This window comes from Budorcas taxicolor, chromosome 18 (assembly GCF_023091745.1).
Source record: "Budorcas taxicolor isolate Tak-1 chromosome 18, Takin1.1, whole genome shotgun sequence".
NCBI lineage: Eukaryota > Metazoa > Chordata > Mammalia > Artiodactyla > Bovidae > Budorcas > Budorcas taxicolor.
Genome location: NC_068927.1, coordinates 48,362,544 through 48,380,919, shown reverse-complemented (window position 1 = coordinate 48,380,919; position 18,376 = coordinate 48,362,544). Strand labels below are relative to the sequence as shown.

At 38.0% G+C, this 18,376-nt stretch overlaps 1 protein-coding gene and 1 non-coding gene across 2 annotated transcripts in view; both read right to left on the bottom strand.

The window, feature by feature from the left end:
- Window positions 1–18,376, bottom strand: part of LOC128063939 (uncharacterized) — a 357,926-nt gene that overhangs the window by 218,219 nt on the left and 121,331 nt on the right. The window contains 1 exon segment of the mRNA XM_052656769.1: window positions 5,159–6,166. Coding sequence (XP_052512729.1) covers window positions 5,159–6,166 — 1,008 coding nt within the window.
- Window positions 17,215–17,321, bottom strand: LOC128064253 (U6 spliceosomal RNA). The gene has a single exon (XR_008200970.1). It is a non-coding gene; the product is annotated as a U6 spliceosomal RNA (small nuclear RNA).

The following is an 18,376-nucleotide window of genomic DNA, read 5'->3' as shown; positions in this document are numbered from 1 at the left end:
GTCTGTTTCTATGGTACATAAAGGGCATAAATCTTAAGTGTACAGCTTGATGTCATTTTATCTACTGAGAAATATAAATAAAATAACGTATTGGGGGAATTTATTTCTATTTGCAGATGCATGGCAGAAAACATATTTAAAAAGGCGTAAATAATAAGAGGTCCTTCTTATCTTTTGAATACGATTATTTGGTATGATTTAAAATGTAAACTATGTGCATCTCTAATAGCTCAGTTGGTATAGTCCATGGAGTTGCAAAGAGTCAGACACGACTGAACAACTTTCACCTTCACTTTCCACTTTCAAATGAAAACTGTATCTAAACTTAATGTCAGCAAAACAATGAACACTGTAACACAGTTACAACACATGCTATCTGTGAAGAAAATAAGTCCAACATTTATAAATGTGTAATACCTGGCATCATCGACTCAATGGACATGAGTCTGAGCAAACTCCAGGAGATAGTGAAGGACAGGGAAGGCTGCCATGCTGCCGTCCATGGTGTCGCAAAGAGAGTCAGACATGACTGAGCAACTGAACGACAATACCTGGAATTATCAATACCTAGATTACTTTGAGGATCCTAAAAAAATCAATGAGAAAACCCAAAATGAAACAGAGAAAGTATGTGAGTAAAAAAGCACTTTTAGGGAAATATGATTGGTCAAGAAACACATATGAAAAAATGTGCTGAATTTGCTTGTAATCAGGGAAATACAGACACTCATCTTCAATAACTGAAGGGATTCAAAATTGGTGCAAGGATGGGGCAACAATCTGGCAATATGTGAAGCAAAGTTTACACAGCACTTCTAGATATGCACCTTTGAGAAAATCTTGACTCTATAAAGAAAGAAAATACAAAAATGATATTTAATATAGCATTTTTATTTCAACGAAAAATCATTTATGTCCTAATCACTGTTTAATGGAGTATTTCAGCATGTTTACTATATACACTACCAAGGACCAGGCTGAAAACGTTTCCACTCTGTAGAAAAGCACTAGCCCAGTATTCAAGCCGAAAGCTGCTTTCAGAGTATGATGTGATGTGAACTGCGGAGAAAAGTGTCCTTCCTCACCCTTCCGCAACGCACTCACTCACCATAATGTCTGAAATAACATCCTGCAAGACACTCACAGTGCTTATGGTAACATCTACCAGAATGGGTCACACTCTAAAGGTGTTAAGGGATATTTGGAGTGAAAGAATTGCACAGCGAAGTAAATTTGAGATACACTGTGTTAAATGAAAATATGTCTTGAATACATCTTTTAACAAGTTGGTAACAGGTACTTGGATTTCCCCCCAAAATAGATACTTTATCCTTGCTTTCATTCATGATTTTCCCCATGATACCTTTTTTTCAAATATCCTCATGGATTAGTATCCCTGAAACAAACTTGTGGAGAATGTTGGGTTAAGGTCTTGTGCTAGGTTAAACACAGGCCTTCCGGAGATGTTTTGTGTTTGGAAAACGCAAAACACTAACCTATGAATGAAGACTGATTTTATAATAAATTCTAAATACAACTATTTAGAATTAATAGAATCGTCATAACTGAAGCTGGTCTAGATTTTGCTCTTTGGGAGTTATCCATGTCTAGTTTTATATCAGGACTATTTTACCTGTGCAAAATTAATTGCTAAAATCCTGTTAAGGATTATCTGTTTCTTAAGGCTTTCACCTATGCAACTATCAGATTTTTTTCCTTCAACAGGAACTTCATACACACACATTTATTTGTTGGTCTGTTTGGGTTCTAGAGCAGTCAGTTGTGATAACATTCTTAGAGAAGAAAATGTAATCCCTCTATGTTTTGACATATATTGGAATATACATTGTACATACAAATAGTGTTCCTTTAGAATTAAAATAAAAATTTCTTGATAATCTGTAGTTATGTCCCTTTTATCATTAATACTGTTTCAAATTTCCTTTTCATTGATTAGACTTGCCAAGATATAGTCATTAACATTGGATTAAGTCTACTAGTATCTAACCCTTTAATTAATTTCTAACTTTAATTTTACTTTGCTTCTCCTCTGTTGGTTTTACTTTGTTCTTTTTCTGGTTTCTTGACACAAAGGTTTACTCATTCCTTTAATACATTTATCCATGTGACAGGCCCAGCTTTGATGGCTGTGGAAAAGTGAAGACGAAGCCTAGGCCTACAAACAAGATTTTCTTAATGCATTCAGGGGCATAAGTTCCTCACTGAGTAGAATTTTGGTGACATCTGACAAGTTCATATATGCAGGCATCTTATTAACAATGATTTCTGAAGCAGTGTATAATTTGTTTTAAATATTTTATTATGGAAACTTTCAAACACATTAAAAAAAAGTAAAAATATTAGAACAATGAACCCCCCATAAACAACCATTCTACTTCAGTAATTATTATTTTACCAACCAATCTATTGATACTTTCTAGCTCCCTTTGCCAATTTTCTTTTGCTGGAATATTTTAATACAAATCTGGGTATCTTACCATTTCCTATATATTTATTTCTAATCATAAAATCTTTTATTTTTTAATAACCACACTGATATTATTATCAAGCTTCCCAGGTGGCACCAGTGGTAAAGAATCCACCTGCCAGGAGACCCGAGAGATTCAGGTTCGATCCCTGCATTGGGAAGATCCCCTGATTTAGGAAGATCCCCTGGAAAAGGAAATGGCAACTCACTCCAGTATTCTTGCCTGGGAAATCCCATGGACAGAGGAACCTGGTGGGATACAGTCCATGGATATAACTTAGTAACTAAACAACAAAACTAGTATTTCTAAAAATCATTTAATACTCAGTGCATGTCCACATTTTCCCCAGTTTCCAAAATGTCTTTTTGCACTTTGTTCAATCTGGGTCCAAATAATGCCCACATATCGAATTTAGTTGATGTGCCTCAAGTCTTTTTTTAAAATCTGGTAACAGTGCCCTTTTTTCATGCCACTCAATAGTTGAAGAAATCAGCTCATTTTTGGGAATTGTTTTGGGAATTTTATACATTCTGGATCTGCTTGGCTGCTTCCTGTGGTATCATTTACTTTGTTCATCTATTTCTCAAATTACTGGGTTTAAAAATTTTTTTGATTTAAAAGTTTGATTCATTCTGTTCATTATTTTGGCAAGAAAACTTCATAGGTAGTGACATGTACTTCCTAATTGCATTATACCAGGAGGTGCATATTGTCTGACAGTTTCACTTTTATAGACGTTAAAATCAACCAAAGGAGATGGTCAGCTTGATAAATCCAATATAAAGTTCCCACTATAAACTCTTTCCCCAAATAGTTTTAATATCCCTTGAAGATCACTTTCTGGACATTATTCTTTAAATTAGGAACTAGAAAATGATTTTTCTAACCCAAATATCATTTTTTCTTCTGTATTTACTGGTAAGATTTATTAAATTTAAAAAAATTTAAATTTGATGAGTTTGGGTGACCCTGAGACTTGATTCACATGGAAAAAACAAAATAAATACTTTTCCCTTTATTTATTAGTTTTCAGAATGATGAGTTGGTACCCAAGCATCTTCCCAAGCCGACCAAATTAGGCAGCCATAACCAAGTAAACTATCAAACTGCTATTGGGGTCATGTCAAAAAACCCAACTCCTAATGGTTGAAGATGGGATACTATGAGCATCAAAAAGTTTACTAGTTGTAATGGAATGTTTTCTTTCTTTCTACAAGAGTAACATATACACACACATGTGCACACACACATACACAATTATATTTCCAAGCGGTTAGTTTCTTTTTTGCCATCTTTTTGACAGTTTCTAATTGATTTTGAGTGGTGGTCAGAGAATACAGACTATAAAACATTTACCTTGTAATTTATTATGGGAAAACAATTTCATATTTCTCTTTGCTTCTTCAACCACTATATTCTTAACCTCATATTCATGAAATTCATCAGGATTTTTTTTTCAGCATGAAATTTCTGATGCAGCTCAAGTGATGAAGAACTTCTTACATTCAATATAACCTCCTAGATTTTACCCAGAATAATCTTAAGTTTAGTAAGTGCTGGGCAGTGACAGAAGGCATTTCTATATTTATTACTTCTATAGGATCTTCCTTTCATATGAATTCACTAACACTAATGATGTTAATAACAACTATAGATATTTACAGAAAACATGCTATATGGCTGCTGTTTTTCTAAGTATTAACTACTCAATCCTCACAATGATACAGCAGGCTGACTCTGAATTGGCCCCAGTGATCCCTTCCTCCTGGGATTCATACTCTTCTATAAGCCTGTTCCCTTGAGTGTAGGGCAGCCTAGTTCCTTGCTTCCAAGCAATAGAAGGTATCAAAGGTAATGAAATGTCATTTCAGTGATTAGAAACACAAGATGATAGCTTCTTCGATGCTAGCAGACTCTTGCTTTCTTGGATTGCATTCTCTGACGAGGCAAGTAGTTACACTGAAGAGGCTCATGTAGCAAGGAACTGACTGAAGTCAGCCTTCAGCCAACAGCCAGCTAGAATCTGAAGACCTCAGTGCAACAGCCCTCAGGAAATTAATTTGGACAATAACGTGAGGTTAGAAGTGGATCTCTTCCCCAGATGAACCTTCAGATGAGACTCAGTCATGGTTGAAACCTTGATTTTAGCCTTGCGAGAGGCCCTGAAGCAGAGGACCCAACTAAGTTATGCCTAGACTCCTGACCTATAGAAACTGAGATAATAAATGTGTATTATTTTAAGATACTAATTTTGTGGTATTTTATTATGAAGCAATAAATAGCTAATATTCATAGATACTACTATCACCATTTTACAAGTGAGCAAAATGAGGCACAGAAATTTAAGTACCTATCCAATAATACACTGGTAATACAGTGGTGAAATGGTGATATAAGATAGATAAGGCTAAAGATTTTCCTGCATTCATTATATTACTTTCTCATAAGAATATGCTGAAGACAATGCTTGAATGGTGGTGGAAGCAACCATTAAAGCAACATTTTTTTCTGTAACATAAATATTTTATGCTTAATGATGAGCATCAAACAAATTCTCTCAAAAATGAATTTTCTGATGTTCTGTAACATAATGTGCATTTGAAAGCCTTGTATTAAATTACATTATGAATTTTCTGATGTTGAGTAAGGTGTGAATGTTGTCTAAAGGCCTTCTTACATTCCTTACATTTGTAGGGTTTCTCACCAGTATGAATTCTCTGATGTTGAGTAAGAAAAGAATAAAGTCTAAAAGCTTTACCACATTCCTTACATTCATAAGGTTTCTCTCCAGTATGAATACTCTGATGTTGAGTAAGTTGTGAGAGCAGTCGAAAAGGTTTTCTACATTCCTTACATTCATAAGGTTTCTCACCAGTATGAATACTCTGATGTTGAGTAAGTTGTGACAGCAGTCTAAAGGCCTTCCCACATTCTTCACATTCATAAGGTCTCTCACCAATATGAATGCTCTGATGGGAAATAAGTTGTGAGTAACTACTAAAGGTCTTCCAACACTCCATACATTCATAGGGTTTCTCACGAGTATGAATTCTCTGATGGCGAACAAGTTGTTGCCTTAATCTAAAAGTCTTCCCACACTCCTTACATTCATAGGGTTTCTCACCAGTATGAATACTTTGATGGACAGTAAGCTGTTGACATATCCTAAAAGTCTTTCCACATTCCTTACATTCATAGGGTTTCTCCCCAAAATGTATTTTCTGATGTATTCTAAGGTCTGGACCACATACGAAGGCTTTCCCACATTCCTTACATTCATAGAGCTTCTCAGAAGTATGAAGTCTTTGATGTCGAGTAAGGTGTGTACACTGCCTAAAGGTCTTCCCACATGCCTTACATTCATAGGGCTTCTCGCCAGTGTGAATTCTCTGATGTCGAGCGAGTTGCTGATGTACTCTAAAGGCCTTTCCACATTCCTTACATTCATAGGGCTTTTCACCAGTATGAAGTCTCTGATGCTGAGTCAGTTCTTGGAGGACTGTAAAGGCCTTCCCACATTCCTTGCATTCATAGGGTTTCTCACCAGTATGAAGTTTGTGATGTCTGATAAGGTGTGCACGCTGTCTAAAGGCCTGCCCACATTCCTTACATTTGTAAGGTTTCTCACCAGTATGAATTCTCAGGTGTTGACTAAGTGTTGAGCGACGGATAAAGGTCTTCCTACATTCCTTACATTCATATAACTTTTCTCCATTATGAACTCTCTGATATTCAGCAAGAAGATTATGCTTTTTGTAAGTGGTCATTTTTTCAGAAGCAATTTTCACTTGCCCAAAATATCCCTCTTGTGGTTCCTTTTGCCCCTCAATTTTGCTTTTGCATTCCCAATCATTTCTAAAAATGGAGTCTTGAAGGCTATAGCTTTTAACTCTTTCCATTATCTCCCACTGGAATGAATATACTTCATAAATGTCCTTTTCTGAAGATAAAATATTGGCACTGTATCTGGATTCCAAGTCTGAAAGAAAACAAGAAAGCAAACACACAATGTTTTCCTGTTCCAGAAGAAAGAAAACTATACAGAAATAAAAAGCACCTAAAATAATGCCTATTACTGAAACCAAGTAGGACCCTTTGGGGCTCCTGGGCATGGAAGCCTTTCTGTGTCCCCTGTTTCTTTGCAGAGAATAGACTCCAGCCTCCATGGACCTTCCCTAGATTCCAAAGGGAAAATCTGAACAGATGCTAATCAGGGAAGGGAGAGGATGCAGAAACAAGAAAGGGGCAGTCAAGAAACAATACTGCAACCTTGGGTCAGAGTCCCGGTTCCACCACAAGGGATACACGTAACAGTATCTTTGAGCTCTTCTGCAAAACTAAAACCCCCAGCAACTGGAAGATGTTCCAGAGAGGTGACAGTTTGATAACCTTGAGAAGCTCAACAAGACACCACCTGAGGCCAGATTAAAGGAACCAATGAAGCTCTTCATAACACCAGAGGCCAGATTAAATGAAAGGAATACAGGCCCTGCACACCCCCTGATCCTTATCAGTAACCCTGATCATGAGCTATTGCTATAAAACTCTCACCAACTCCTCCCAGGTTGGGACACACAATTTTTAAAGCACAAGCCCACTGTGTCCCCCTTTGCCTGGCAAAGAAATAAAGCTATTCTTTTCTACTTCACCCAAAACTCTGTCTCTGAGATTTGATTCACCACCAGCATGCAGAGGCTGTTTTCAACATCACTACCAGTGAATGGATTAGACATCTCTAGAAGACACTGTATTCCTGCTAATAACACGTATGCGTACCTAAAAAACCCTATCTTCTGTAAAATTACACACCAAATATTAAAGTTTATAGGGAAAATAGGAAAAATATCTCCAAAACAATATCTCCAACAGAATTACAACATGAATGACAAACTGCTACTCAATGAAAATGACAGAAGCCAGAAAAACAAGACAGCTGCTAAGAGAAAATAACGGCCAATCCAGAGTTCTGTACTCCAAAGAACGAAGACAAAATTCTGTACCCTTTAAAAATGAAGACAAAATAAAGATAGTTTCAAATAAAACCTAAGAGAATTCATTGCCAACAGGCACAATAAAAGAAATACTAAAGGAAGTTCTTCAGGAACAGAGAAAATGATTCTAAGCAGAAGCACTATGGTGCAGAAAAGAAAAAGGAGCACTGTAAAAGGTACCTGTGTAGGTAAATCTAAATCAGTATTAATAATAGTATTTAAATTAATACTCTATGGGGATCTAAATGTATAAAGAGTTAAGATAACTAACAACAGTAGAAAAAGTACAGGATACCTAAGAAGAATTTAAATGTTATTAATGTCTCTACAATAATGAGAAATACAAAAAGGAACTAATTTAAGGTACAATGCAGTAAGTGAAGAATACATGTGTTAACCTCTAGAGCAACTACTAAAGTGTGTATAACTAACACACTCAAGAGGCAAAAGCTAAAATAAAATATTTTAATCCAAAATAGGCATGAGAGGGAAAAAAAGAGAATGCTGAACAAACAGAAAAAAGAAGGTGGATTTAAACCTAAATATATAAGGGTTATACATTTCCCTGGTGACTCAGACAGTAAAGAATTCACCTGCAATGCAGAAGACCTGGGTTCAAATCCTGGGTCGGGAAGATCCCCTGGAAGAGGGCATGGTAACCCACTCCAGTATTCTTGCCTGGAGAATCCCCATGGACAGAGGAGCCTGGTGGGCCAACAGTCCATGGGGTGGCCTGCCCGGCAACAGTGCATGGGGTTGCAAAGAGTCAGACATGACTGAGCAACTAAGCACAGCACATATAAGAAAATTACTTAACTGCAGATGGATAAAATGCACCAACTAAAAGACAAAGATGCTCCTTATCCACACAGGGAGAAGGAGGCTGTATGAGGAGTTCAATCGGGGTAAAGAAAACATCCACTTGTGGGAGCAGCCTCAAGTGTGGAGGATTCAGACCGAGGAGCAGCCCAGCAGTATATTCTGGGCAAACCCACCAAGAATCTAACATCTGTCTATCTCCCACCAGTAACATTCAAATCAAAGCCACTACCATATTCCACTGGGACAAATGAAATAGCCTCCTAATTGGTCTTCCTACTATTCATCTTGCCCCTATTTGATCTATTCTCTAGCGTGATACTTATAAGACAAATCAGCTCATGACATTCCCCTGCTTAGAAATCTCCAGTGGCTTTCTATCACAATGACTTCCCCTATGATACTCAAATTTTACATGACTTAGCCCTTACCTAACTTTCTGACTTCATCTTGTTACTCTACTTCTCACTTACCTTTTGAATAATCATCCTGGCCTTTCTCCTCCTCTTCTTTTTAAAATTTTTATTGGAGTACAGTTGCTTTATAATGTATTAGTTTCTGCTGCACAGCAATGTGAATCAGCTATATATTATATGTTTACATATATCCTGTCTTTTTTGGATTTCCTTCCCATTTAGGTTATCACAGAGCACTGAGTAGAGTTCCCTGTGCTATACAGTAGGTTATCATTATCTATTTTATAATAGTATCGATAGTATAAATATGCCAGTCCCAATCTCCCGATTCATTCTACCTGAACTTCCCCCTTGGTAGCCACACATTTGTTCTCTACACTACTGTGTTTCTATTTCTGCTTTGCAAGTAAGATCATCAGGTAAGGATGATAACAAAAATTTGCATGCTGGCCTTTTTGCTGTTTCTCAAACATCAAAGTCTTTGCCCTCTGGCCCAAGGTCTCTGCTTTTACTGTTTTATTAGGACTGTTCTTGCTTCTTCCTTTAGATATTCAAATGGTCTGGGCTCTTTTTTCATGTCTCCACTCAAAAATCATCTCTTCAAAAAGCCAGAACAGACCAAAATTCTGTCTACATCTCCTAATTTCTATCTCCTATTCTCCTCACTTTTCTTAATAACACTTGTCACTACATAATACTATTCATTTACTTGTTAACTTAATGTCCTTACTCTTATTAAAATGTAAACCAGAAGACTGCTGGGAACTACCACTCTTGCCCACAACTGTTCCACTGGTGTGTAGCACAGTGCTTGGTTCAGATTGGGCATGCAAGTACTGCTGAATAAATGAACATATTTTTAGGCAAGCAAGCGTATGTATACTAGTTAGACTGGAAAGAAACTGGACCCTATATAGACATTGCTATGGACTGAATTTTGTCCCTCCAAAATACACCTAAGTCCTAAATACACAATGTGCCTATATTTGGAGACAGTGCTTTTAGGAGGCAATTAAGGTTAAATGAAGTAATAAGGGTGGAATCCTAATTCACAGGACTGCTGGACAGAATAGGACAGGACAGCACTGGTGGCCTTACAGGACGAAGAGATCTTTCTCATGTGAAGACAGTGTGAGAACAGGGCCATCTGCAAGCCAGAAGAGAGCCCTCATCAGGTCCCCAAATCCTAACCTTGAACTTCTGGCCACCAGAATTGTGGGAAAATGCATTTCTGTTGTTTAAGTCACCTATTCTATGGTATTTTGTTATGGCAGCTGGAGCTGCCTATACAGGTTTAGATCATGATGAATTATAGTCATTGATCAAGAAAGAGAGTAGCTACTCTCTTGGCTCAAATCTTTTACCAACAGGACATTTTAATTTACTTTTTGTTTTGAAATAACTGCAGATTCACAGGATGCTGCAAAGAAAAGTATTGAGAAGTCTCACGACCCCTTCACTCTCCCTCTCAATGGGAACATCTTACAAACTATAGTACAATATTCAAACCAAGAATTTACCCTTGGAATAATCCATAGGGCTGATGTAGATTTCATCGGTTATACATACCCTCATGTATGTGTTTCAGAGAAGGCGATGGCACCCCACTCCAGTACTCTTGCCTAGAAAATCCCATGGACGGAGGAGACTGGTAGGCTGCAGTCCATGGGGTCATGAAGAGTCAGACACGACTGAGCGACTTCCCTTTCACTTTTCACTTTCATGCATTGGAGAGGGAAATGGCAACCCACTCCAGTGTTCTTGCCTGGAGAATTCCAGGGACGGGGGAGCCTGGTGGGCTGCCGTCTACGGGGTCACACAGAGTCACACAGAGACTTAGCAGCAGCAGCATGTATGTGTTTGTATACAGGTCTATGAAATTTTACCAAATGTATAGCCTTATATGCAGAGTACATCATGAGAAACGCTGGGCTGGAGGAAGCACAAGCTGGAATCAAGATTGCCAGGAGAAATATCAATAACCTCAGATATGCAGATGACACCATCCTTATGGCAGAAAGTGAAGAAGAACTAAAGAGCCTCTTGATGAAAGTGAGAGAGGAGAATGAAAAAGCTGGCTTAAAGCTCAACATTCAGAAAACTAATTTCACGGCATCCGGTCCCATCACTTCATGGCAAATAGATGGGGAAACAGTACAAACAGTGGCTGACTTTATTTTTCTGGGCTCCAAAATCACTGCAGATGGTGATTGAAGCCATGAAATTAAAAGACACTTACTCCTTGGAAGGAAAGTTATGATCAACCTAAACAGCATATTAAAAAGCAGAGACATTACTTTGCCAACAAAGGTCCGTCTAGTCAAGGATATGGTTTTTCCAGTGGTCATGTATGGATCTGAGAGTTGGACTATAAAGAAAACTGAGTGCAGAAGAATTGATGCTTTGAACTGTGGTGTTGGAGAAGACCCTTGAGAGTCCCTTGGACTGCAAGGAGATCCAACCAGTCCATCCTAAAGGAGATCAGTCCTGGGTGTTCATTGGAAGGAATGATGTTGAAGCTGAAACTGCAATCCTCTGGCCATCTGATGCGAAGAGCTGACTCATTGGAAAAGACCCTGATACTGGGAAAGATTGAGGGCAGGAAGAGAAGGGGACGACAGAGGATGAGATGGTTGGATGGCATCACCGACTCAATGGACATGGGTTTGGGTGGACTCCAGGAGTTGGTGATGGGCAGGGAGACCTGGCGCGCTGTGGTTCATGGGGTCACAAAGAGTCGGACACAACTGAGCGACTGAACTGAACTGAACTTATAGCCTTGCCTGAGGACTTCCTTGTAGCTCAAACAGTAAAGAATCTGCCTGCAATGCAGGAGACCAGGGTTCAATCCTTGGGTCAGGAAGATTCTCTGGAGAAGGGAATGGCAATCCACTCCACTATTCTTGCCTGCAGAATCCCATGGACAGAGAAGTCTGGTGAGCTACAGTCTGTAGGGTCACAAAGAGTTGGACACGACTGAGCCACTAACACATAACATAACACATAGCCTTGCCTAACTCTCACCACAATCAGGACTCAACTGTATCATAACCACAATGTTTTATGCCTTGGTAGCTTCAACCATATTTTCCCCTCCCTACACTCCTAACGTCGGGTAACCACTAATCCAATTTCCATCTCTATCATTTTCAGTTCAGTTCAGTCACTCAGTCGTGTTCGACTCTTTGTGACCCCATGAATTGCATTACAGCAGGCCTCCCTATCCACCACCAACTCCCGGAGTTCACTCAGACTCGCGTCCATCGAGTCAGTGACGCCATCCAGCCATCTCATCCTCTGTCGTCCCCTTCTTCTCCTGCCCTCAATCCCTCCCAGCATCAGTCTTTTCCAATGAGTCAAGTCTTTGCATGAGGTAGCCAAAGTACTGGAGTTTCAGCTTTAGCATCATTCCTTCCAAAGAAATCCCAGGGCTGATCTCCTTCAGAATGGACTGGTTGGATCTCCTTGCAGTCCAAGGGACTCTCAAGGGTCTTCTCCAATACCACAGTTTAAAAGCATCAATTCTTCGGCGCTCAGCCTTCTTCACAGTCCAACTCTCACATCCATACATGACCACAGGAAAAACCATATCCTTGACTAGACGGACCTTTGTTGGCAAAGTAATGTCTCTGCTTTTCAACATGCTATCTAGGTTGGTCATAACTTTTCTTCCAAGGAGTAAGCGTCTTTTAGTTTCATGGCTGCAGTCACCATCTGCAGTGATTTTGGAGCCCCAAAAAATAAAGTCTGACGCTGTTTCCACTGTTTCCCCATCTATTTCCCATGAAGTGATGGGACCAGATGCCATGATCTTTGTTTTCTGAATGTTGAGCTTTAGGCCAACTTTTTCACTCTCCTCTTTCACTTTCATCAGGAGGCTTTTTAGTTCCTCTTCACTTTCTGCCATAAGGATGGTGTCATCTGCATATCTGAAGTTATTGATATTTCTCCTGGCAATCTTGATTCCAGCTTGTGCTTCTTCCAGCCCAGCGTTTCTCATGATATACTCTGCATATAAGTTAAATAAGCAGGGTGACAATACACAGCCTTGACGTACTCCTTTTCCTATTTGGAACCAGTCTGTTGTTCCATGTCCAGTTCTAAGTGTTGCTTCCTGACCTCCATACAGGTTTCTCAAGAGGCAGGTCAGGTGGTCTGGTATTCCCATCTCTTTCAGAATTTTCCAGTTTATTGTGATCCACACAGTCAAAGGCTTTGGCATAGTCAGTAAAGCAGAAATAGATGTTTTTCTGGAACTCTCTTGCTTTTTTGATGATCCAGCAGATGTTGGCAATTTGGTCTCTGGTTCCTCTGCCTTTTCTAAAACCAGCTTGAACATCTGGAAGTTCATGGTTCATGTATTGCTGAAGCCTGGCTTAGAGAATTTTGAGCATTACTTTACTAGCATGTGAGATGAGTGCAATTGTGCGGTAGTTTGAGCATTCTTTGGCATTGCCTTTCTTTGGGATTGGAATGAAAACTGATCTTTTCATTGTGGCCACTGCTGAGTTTTCCAAATTTGCTGGCATACTGAGTGCAGCACTTTCACAGCATCATCTTTCAGGATTTGAAACAGCTTAACTGGAATTCCATCACCTCCACTAGCTTTGTTCGTAGTGATGCTTTCTAAGGCCCACTTGACTTCACATTCCAGGATGTCTGGCTCTAGATGAGTGATCACACCATCGTGATTATCTGGGCCGTGAAGATATTTTTTGTATAGTTCTTCTGTGTATTCTTGCCACCTCTTCTTAATATCTTCTGCTTCTGTTAGGTCCATACCATTTCTGTCCTCTGTCGAGCCCATCTTTGCATGAAATATTCCCTTGGTATCTCTGATTTTCTTGAAGAGATCTCTAGTCTTTCCCATTCTGTACTTTTCCTCTATTTCTTTGCATTGATCTCTGAGGAAGGCTTTCTTATCTCTTCTTGCTATTCTCTGGAACTCTGCATTCAGATGCTTTTATCTTTCCTTTTCTCCTTTGCTTTTCACTACTCTTCTTTTCACAGCTATTTGTAAGGCCTCCTCAGACAGCCATTTTGCTTTTTTGCATTTCTTTTCCATGGGGATGATCTTGATCCCTGTCTCCTGTACAATGTCACGAACCTCCGTTCATAATTCATCAGGCACTCTATCTATCAGATCTAGGCCCTTAAATCTATTTCTCACTTCCACTGTATAATCATAAGGGATTTGATTTAGGTCATACCTGAATGGTCTAGTGGTTTTCCCTACTTTCTTCAATTTAAGTCTGAATTTGGCAATAAGGAGTTCATGATCTGAGCCACAGTCAGCTCCTGGTCTTGTTTTTGTTGACTGTATAGAGCTTCTCCATCTTTAGCTGCAAAGAATATAATCAATCTGATTTTGGTGTTGACCATCTGGTCATGTCCATGTGTAGAGTCTTCTCTTGTGTTGTTAGAAGAGGGTGTTTGCTATGACCAGTGCATTTTCTTGGCAAAACTCTATTATTCTGACAGAATGTGGTCCACTGGAGAAGGGAATGGCAAACCACTTCAGTATTCTTGCCTTGAGAACCCCATGAACAGTATGAAAAGGCAAAATGACAGGACACTGAAAGAGGAACTCCCCAGGTCGGTAGGTGCCCAATATGCTACTGGAGATCAGTGGAGAAATAACTACAGAAAGAATGAAGGGATGGAGCCAAAGCAAAAACAGTACCCAGTCGTGGATGTGACTGGTGATAGAAGCAAGGTCCGATGCTGTAAAGAGCAATATTGTATAGGAACCTGGACTGTCAGGTCCATGAATCAAGGCAAATTGGAAGTGGTCAAACAGGAGATGGCAAGAGTGAACGTCGACTTCTAGGAATCAGCAAACTAAAATGGACTGGAATGGGTGAATTTAACTCAGATGACCACTATATCTACTACTGCGGGCAGGAATCCCTCAGAAGAAATGGAGTAGCCATCATGGTCAACAAAAGAGTCCGAAATGCAGTACTAGGATGCAATCTCAAAAACGACAGAATGATCTCTGTTCATCTCCAAGGCAAACCATTCAATATCACAGTAATCCAAGTCTATGCCCCAACCAATAACGCTGAAGAAGCTGAAGTTGAATGGTTCTATGAAGACCTACAAGACCTTTTAGAACTAACACCCAAAAAAGATATCCTTTTCATTATAGGGGACTGGAATGCAAAAGTAGGAAGTCAAGAAACACCCCTATAATTTTATTATTTCATAAATATTAATTAGTTATATGGTATAACCTTTTATGATTATTTTTTTCACTCAACATAGTTTCTTCCAGGTTCACCCAAATTATCGCATGTATTAAGAATACATTTCTTTTTGTTGCTGAGTGTTACTCCATGGTATGGATGTACTTTTTACCCATTTTTAATTGAGTTGCCTATCATTATAGTGTTGAGTTGTAGTGTATCAACTGGATGTTGGTCCTTTGTTTTACTACTGTTTCTCTCAGTCTATGACTTGCTTATTCATTTTTTTATTAGTATATTTTGATGAGATAATGTTTTTTATTTGGATAAATTATGACATTAATTTTTAATTTTTATGGTTACTGCTTTCTCCTAAGAAACTTTTGCCTAATATCAAGTCATTCCCCTATGTTTTCCTCTAAAAGCTTTACATGCATGCTAAGTCCCTTCAGTCATGTTGACTATGCAACCCTATGGACTGTAGCTTGCCAGGCTCCTCTAACCATGGGATTCTCCAGGCAAGAATACTGGAGTGGTTTGCCATGCCTTCCTCCAGGGGATTGTCCCAAGCCAGGGATCAAACCTGTGTCTTAAGTCTTCTGCACTGGCAGGCAGGTTCTTTGCCACTAGCACCACCCTTGGAAGCCCATTTACATTTTGCTTTTATATTTTTTACATATAAAATGTATACCTAGTTTTTAAATTTTTATTTTTTTATATTTGACTTTTAAGATTTTTTAATATTTAGTTCTTATATTTAGGTCTAAAATCGATCTCAAATTAATTGTGATATGAGGTCAAGATTTTTTTCCCAAATTATTCCAGTGTCATTTGTTGAAATACTTTCCTTTTTCCATTGGAAGGCTCTGTCACCTCTGTCAGTAAATAAATGACACTAAGTGCACCTGAGGTCTACATCTAGGGTCTCTGTTCTGTTTGCTGATCCTTAGCCAATACCACAATGTCTTGAGTAATTTAGTTTTATAATATATCTCAAAGTATCTTGAAGTCATGTAGTCTAAGTTCTACAACATGTTCTTCCTTTTTTGAGATTGTTTTAGACATGCTAAGTCCACTGCTTTTCCATATAAATTTTAGAATAAGTTTGTCAGTATCTACAAAATTTAAAAAAAAGGTTCCTAGGATTGTGCCTGGAACTGTATTGCATCTCATCCCCAAAATGGTATCTTTCTATTCATCGGATCATCTTGGCAATGTTCCATGGCTTTTATTGTAGAGGTCTTGCACATTTTGTCAAATTTATTCCTTAGGATTTTATTTTCTGACCCTACTGTAAACTGACTTAATTTACTTTTTCTTAATTGACTTAACTTTAATTTTCCAATTTTTTTCCTATATAAAAACAAAAGTGAGTTTTGTAACTTAACTTTGTATCCTCTGATCTTCACTTACTAGTTTGAGTAGATGTTGCTTTGATTCCTTAGGATTTTCTAAGTATATAATTATACCATCTCCAAATAGTTTTACTTCTTTCTTTTTGATCTTTATATCTCTTATTTCTTTTTCTTGCCTTATTGCAATGCTCAGACCTTCAATTTAATGTTAAGTAGATACAGGGAGACCGGGCATCCTTGCCTTGTTCAGTCTTAGGAGGGAACTCGTCAATCCAGCATGATAAAGTTATGACGTAGTATTTTTTCAGCAGATGCCCTTTATCACACTGAGGAAGCTCCTTTGATTTCTAGTTTCCTGAGAGTTTTTATCATGAATGGATATTGAATTTTGTCATATGCTATTTTTACACCCATGGAGATAATCAAATGATTTATCACATTTCTGTTAATATGGTAAATTACACTGATTAATTTTCAAATGTTAAACCAAGTGTAATTTTCTGGGGTAAACCCTATTTAGTCATCATTACTATATATTACTGGATTTAATTTTCTGATATTTTGTTAAGCATTTTACATCTATGTTCAAGAAGGATAGAAATTATCAAGGGCGGGGGGAAATTATAAACTTACATCCTTCATGAACATAGTGTAAGAATTAAAGTAGCCTCATAAAATGAGTTGGAATGAATTCTTTTTCTGAAGGAATATGTGTAATACTGTACTATTACTTCCTTAAATATTTAATAGAATTCACCAGTGAAACTATCTGAGTCTAGCATTTTCTTTCTGGAAAAACTTCTGATAATGAACTTAATTGCTTTAGCAGATATGAAATTATGCATATTTTCTTTTTACTCTGTGTCAGATCTGGTAAGTTTATATTTTTCAAGGAATTTTTCCATTTAAGTTGTCAAATTTACTGGCATAAAGTTATTCATGATATTCGCTCTTTTTTTAATATGGAACATGTCGTGAATTTGCATGTCATCCCTACGCAGGGGCCATGTTAATCTTCTCTGTATTGTTCCAATTTGAGTGTATGTGCTGCTGAAGTGAGCACTCATTCTTTTAATGGATATAACATGTTAAGCGAAAACCTCTCCTTCTTTCCTGGTATTAGTAATTTATGTTGTCTCTCTTTTTTTCTTGATTAGTCAAGTTGGTGTTTATTAATTTTGTTGATCTTATCAAGAGATCAACTCTAAGCTCTGTTAAGTTTCTCGTCTTTTCTTTTTCTATTCTGTTGATTTTAACTCTTACATTATCATTTGTTTTCCTTTTACTGAGAACAGCTTTTTTCTTTGAAGTGGGAGAGAAATATGATGTGAGAAATAGAGAGTTGTAATCAAGGCCGTAGGAAATTCCCTTGTTAGCCCAGGTTTAAAAGATTTTAATTTGCTTCCTAGGTCTTAGGCCCTTCCTCTACAGGCTTTTGAAGAGCGATATTTAAATCTCAAGGGAATGTCTCTACCCTGACAAACTTGGCTATTACCTACAGTAATGATTTTCCCTTACCTACTCAGCCCTCACTCACCAGGGTGGTGTCTTCCTGTTCCTTCTCCCACAACCATCCAGGGCTCCTTCCCTTCATCCAATAAGGTAATCACATCTGGCTTAGACATGGAAGGACCTGCTTAAAATATAACGTGACATGAAATTATAAACCCCAAAGTCCTTAGGTTCAGATTTGGTTAAATTTATAATAAACTAGTAGTTCAAAATAGTATTTTATATATAAAGTCTAAGCACAAAGAAATGCTAGGAAGTTGAAAAACACTCACCCTAGGGTAACCTGAGGACCACTAAGACCAGATAGTTAACAACAGGTTTTAAAACAATTTAAACTCATATAAGCTCTGCTGAGAGGCAGTCTTATTTAATAGCTAAGAACACAAAATATGGATCCAGATAGTACAGGTTCATCCTGCCTTTGTTGCTATCTTGCCTCAGCAAATTATTAACCTTCTGTGCCTAAATTTTCTCATCTGAAATAAGGATAATATAGTACATTTCTCATAGAGTTGTGAGGATTAATTAATAATATACAATGTTCAGAATAGTACAGAAGTACAAATACATGCATTTATATATATGAAAGTGAAAGTGTTAGTCACT